This window comes from Acanthisitta chloris, unplaced genomic scaffold (assembly GCF_000695815.1).
Source record: "Acanthisitta chloris isolate BGI_N310 unplaced genomic scaffold, ASM69581v1 scaffold40439, whole genome shotgun sequence".
Lineage (NCBI taxonomy): Eukaryota > Metazoa > Chordata > Aves > Passeriformes > Acanthisittidae > Acanthisitta > Acanthisitta chloris.
In genome coordinates, this window is record NW_008693806.1 from 16,234 (window position 1) to 21,104 (window position 4,871).

The following is a 4,871-nucleotide window of genomic DNA, read 5'->3' on the forward strand; positions in this document are numbered from 1 at the left end:
TGCAGTGTAATTGTTTAAGACTACTTAAGACTAAGACCACTTAAAAATGATGATGAAATTAACAGGTCTCAGGGTAGATCCTTCAGTGTACTGGCCAATGTGGCACATTTATTTGAGTGAGAAATTCCAGAGATGTGTTTTCTAGGTGGCACTCATTTTACTTCTAAAGCTTTTAACAATTATTAGGTATATAAAAGATGTCTCTACAGCACAGTAGTAGTAAATGCAGTATTTTCAGGCAGGCACACCAAATCCAGCTATGCTGATGACTCTGAAATTCCGTGTTAGTAAGAAAGCTCCCTGTTGATGTTTATTGGTACCCAGATTTCTAGAGCTGTACCATAATGTCTTTTAGTATCTAACTGCACATTTCTACGTCGCAGCCTTTCAGAATTATACTGAATGATGCTATTAAGCAGTACTACACAAGAAATGTAGTGAACAGTATTTCAGAACCTAACTTGATTCATTTTCTAGTTATATTGGAGAATACACCATTTTGCCAAGTGCAACTCAGACTTCTGTGTTTTGCTTTCTTTGGTATGCTTTGGGCTTTTTACAGTTGTTTATAAAACTTCCATTAAAGTGGGTCCTTGAGTACGGATTGAAGAATTTAGAGATGATGAAGAGTCTTATCTGACAGGGAGCAGCTACTCTTGCTTTCCGGTGCTTGCTCCAGACTGTTTCAAGTGATGGAATCTTGTAATTTGGCTTAGAGAACTCTCACTATGATATCTATGTTTAAGTAAATGGAGGAGGAGAAAAAAATCTATGCTCATGAGTATGTAACTTCAGGTGGATCAAGTTGAACCGCATATATGTAAAATTTGGAAAGCTCCCCCACTAAGCTACCAGGAAACATATGCATCAATCCCTGATCTCTTATGCTGATCTTTGTAAAGTACAACACTTGCTTCTACTTAAGATTTGGTTCCAGAGAAGAAATTGTGATTGAGGAAGTCCTTGCTACATCATTTGGAGGTGCACTTCTTTGTTAATTATCAAATTCAGAGCAATGCCACTGACTTCACTGGGTTTACAGATCTGTGTGCTTCATCAAAGATCAGAATCAGGCCTCAAGATTTGTTGTCCTACAGACCTATATTCTTCATCTTTCCTGAGTTACAGAACCAGCTCTACTTTGTTGCAAAGCTCAAGAGTAGCAGGATTCTCCTTCAGTATATAATTTCGTTATCTGAGTTAAAAATAGAGATACTTTAAGCAAGAAGTTACCAATGCCTCTATGGAGCATTTAGATATTGAAATCTTTGAAAAGCTTCTGCTACAAGTTGCTTAGAATGGTTTAGGATATAATTACAGGAATGACAGATCTCAGTGTTAAGCCCATTTTTTGTTCTACTTTTGTGTGGGAAGGCAAACTGAAGACCAAACTGGTCTGGCTGAGGACTTCTGAATCCTCTTTCATTAATTTTGTTCTCTCGAATTTGAAACATCACTCCCTCTCCTTGCAAGGTGCCCAAGGCAGATGGCCATCCTTCCTGTCTGAATGGTGACGGGCTTTCTCCAGGCTGGCAAGAATGTTGTTCCACAGGACCATCCAGTCAAGGAGGACACACGAAGGGACCTTCCACCATTCTCTTCTAAGACAAAGCTTAGCAAGTAACTACAACAGAATGCAAGTTTGGTCAATTTAAGAATTCAGCAGAGAGGCTTCTACCGTACCTAGCAGATCGGAACTTGAGCTCATGGTAACATTGCACAAAGCTGTGATAAATGAAAGTGATCGGCAAGGCTAATAAAACGATGCCACTAACCACACAAATTCCTCCGAGAATCCTTCCTGGTACGGTGATGGGACACATGTCACCATAACCAACTGTGGTCATTGAGATGATCACCCACCAACAAAAAAAAAAGGCATAATCCCTTTGTTCCCAAGTCCAGACCATTTTCAAGAAGCTGGGAAAGTGCACTGAAAATTGCCATAGCAACACAGATAAAGACAAGTAGCATCACCATCTCTCTGTAACAACGCTTCAGAGTCAGACCAAGTGTTTGAAGGCCAATGAAATGACGGGCCAGTTTAATCACCCAAAAAATCCTCATCATTCTTAAGACCCTCAAGGTGACTTTCCCAAGTCCAGACCATTTTCAAGAAGCTGGGAAAGTGCACTGAAAATTGCCATAGCAACACAGATAAAGACAAGTAGCATCACCATCTCTCTGTAACAACGCTTCAGAGTCAGACCAAGTGTTTGAAGGCCAATGAAATGACGGGCCAGTTTAATCACCCAAAAAATCCTCATCATTCTTAAGACCCTCAAGGTGACTCCAGCCCTCTGAAGCTGTGAATTTTCCCCTGTGAAAACTGTCATTAGAACAGAGATGTAGTACGGAGTAATTGCCAGCAAATCAATGATGTTGAGAGGTCTTCTGACAAACTCACACTTGTTTTTGGAGACGATGAACCTCACAATGCACTCTGCAGTGAACCAGCCTATGCAGATAGCTTCAATTATCCTGTCAAAAGAAACAAAGTACAGTATTTATGTTCTGTGCAAAGGCTTCAGTGGTTGTTTGGTCTGTACACAGATATTACCAAACTGACACTTAGACTTTCACAGATGACAAACAGAAAGCCACACTATTCTTAAACTGTGCATGTAGCACCAGATTTCAGCATCTAGTGAGAGTTTGAACTGATAATTCCTCACAGATTCCTCACTCACCGATCATTTTATTTGAAGTATAGATTGCTACTGGTCTTAGTAGTGTACAAATAAGCCTACAGAAACTGGAATCCTACAGGAAATGGTAGGTCAGCAATGCCAATGTGTAACATTATCTAGGACACCTGGGGGGTTTGTTCATTTTTGTTTGTTTGTTTGAAATCTGTGAGGCCTGATCCACTTGGGAACGCCCAGGGCTGTAGATCAGTGAACCAACTGGTTATGAATAGCAGTGTATAGAACCAGACTGCTAAACTGAAATGGAAGTGCAGATGGAGTAGGCAGAAGTCAGTTTTTGCATTGGATAATGCATGCAAATTGGGTTCTTTGGGAACCAACCTAAACCGGTCTATCTGGTCTGCATTCCAAACAGAGCTTACCTAGAACTATATTCAGAACTTTATAGGTATTGCCACTAAATAGATGGTATTTTATTTTTCATCATTGGGTATACAAAGTAGTACAGTAGGGTACACAAAACTTGTGTCCTCCCATGTACCACTATTCTCTATATTACTGATTTTTTTTTCTTTTGCTTTAAATGTAACTCCACCTAAACTACATTGCAGCAAAAAAAAAATAAATTGTTATGGTAATAGGCAAGATCATCTTCTTGCCAAATGGAAAAGGAATCCTGGAATGGAATTTTAGTATGTTCTTAAATATTTTCAAGTCCCAGTGCAGTGGATGAGACTTGAGAATCTCTCAACTTGAAACCAGTGGAAGGTAGAAACAGAAGATTAAAATGTCGCTCAAAGATTATTTAGTAACTATTGTGCATATAGTTACAAATCTCCTTTAGATTTCAGACTGTGCTCACTTTTTTTAATGCATGAGGGAATGGAAGCTAATCTTTCCCTCATTCCTCCTTTCTTTATCTTTTTCACCAACAGTTTGAGCAAAGAAAAAGCCCATAACTGATGTGTGCTCATATCACAACTGGTCTGAAAACAAAATGGTGTGAGAGTGGAGGTTTGAAAACATTACCAGAAAATACAATCAGGTTTTTTGCTACTGCAAAGACCCTAACAAGGTAGTGTCTGTTGAAGCATAATGATTTGCAAATGATAATCCAACTGTCATTTCAGACCTAAAATTTTGTTTCTCTAACACATCTGCATAATTTTTTACCAGTTCTGAATTCTATTGTTATTATTAACACAGTGTCCTGTTAGAAAGAAAATATTCATCTCTAACTTATGTAATATAGACTCTAGAAACGTAACTTTTTAATTGAAGTTTCATATCCTAAAGTTTTTGGGGTTTCTATTAATTCATTTTATTCCATTATTTATTCTATTATTTTCTATTATTTATTATTTTCTATTATTTATTCTATTATTTATTCTATTAATTCATTCTATTAATTCATTCACTCTCTTTACTTTTAGGCTGAAAAGTGGAGGAAACAGTAACAGTCAGTTGATGTAAAGTCATAAAGTACACTGTAATTCCAGACACAGCAAATTTAAATTGACATAATTACTTAAAGAAATATTAATTCACATAAAATTGGACCTTATTTTTCTTTTCTCATGAGTAACAATGAAAGTTCTGTAAGCAATTGACCTTTCTTCGTACAAGGCTTATAAAACACTAGTTTATGTTAGCACCTTTTGATGGAAACACCTTTGAATTTCAAAAAGTTTACTCTTAAGAATTGGGTGTTCTCTGAAAATTAAGCTTTTGAAAGCTTCCTTTATGTTGAAAAAATCAAGAAAAAATGGTTAATGTGTAAGTTCACTTCAATCCTTTTTGCATATGATGAGGAAATAGCTAAGATTTTCCCCAGTAAAATCAAACAGTAAGATCATGGTAATGGACATACTGATGATATCTGAATGTACTTCTATGTTGGCTAGTTGTGATGTAATGGTTAAAAGAAAAATTATATCTGGATAGAAAGCTGCAGCCAGGAATAGTGAACAATTCCAACAGATTATTTCATTACATTTTATGAGGTTTCTCTGGTAGTGCTGCCTGTATCCTATGACGTGAAGCATTTAAATACAAAAGAAAAAGAAATTTGTAATTATACAGTTTAAAGCTTTTTCACTTGGTATTTCCTCAGATGGCCCTGATAATGTTGGAGATTTGACTCCTCCACTTTGTCACACATTAGATACATTATCTTTGGGTTATGCTTTAAGAAGTTAGGTCCTGATTGTTGTGATACATTAG

At 37.0% G+C, this 4,871-nt stretch overlaps 1 protein-coding gene across 1 annotated transcript; it reads right to left on the reverse strand.

Annotated features, from left to right (window-relative positions):
- Positions 1–1,646: 1,646 nt before the first annotated feature.
- Positions 1,647–2,481, reverse strand: KCNG3 (potassium voltage-gated channel, subfamily G, member 3; the record flags this gene model as incomplete). The annotated part of the gene is made up of 2 exons (XM_009083184.1): positions 1,647–1,887; positions 2,092–2,481. Coding segments are annotated over 2 exons (631 nt in total), but the record flags the coding sequence as incomplete, so codon positions are not given.
- Positions 2,482–4,871: the final 2,390 nt, after the last annotated feature.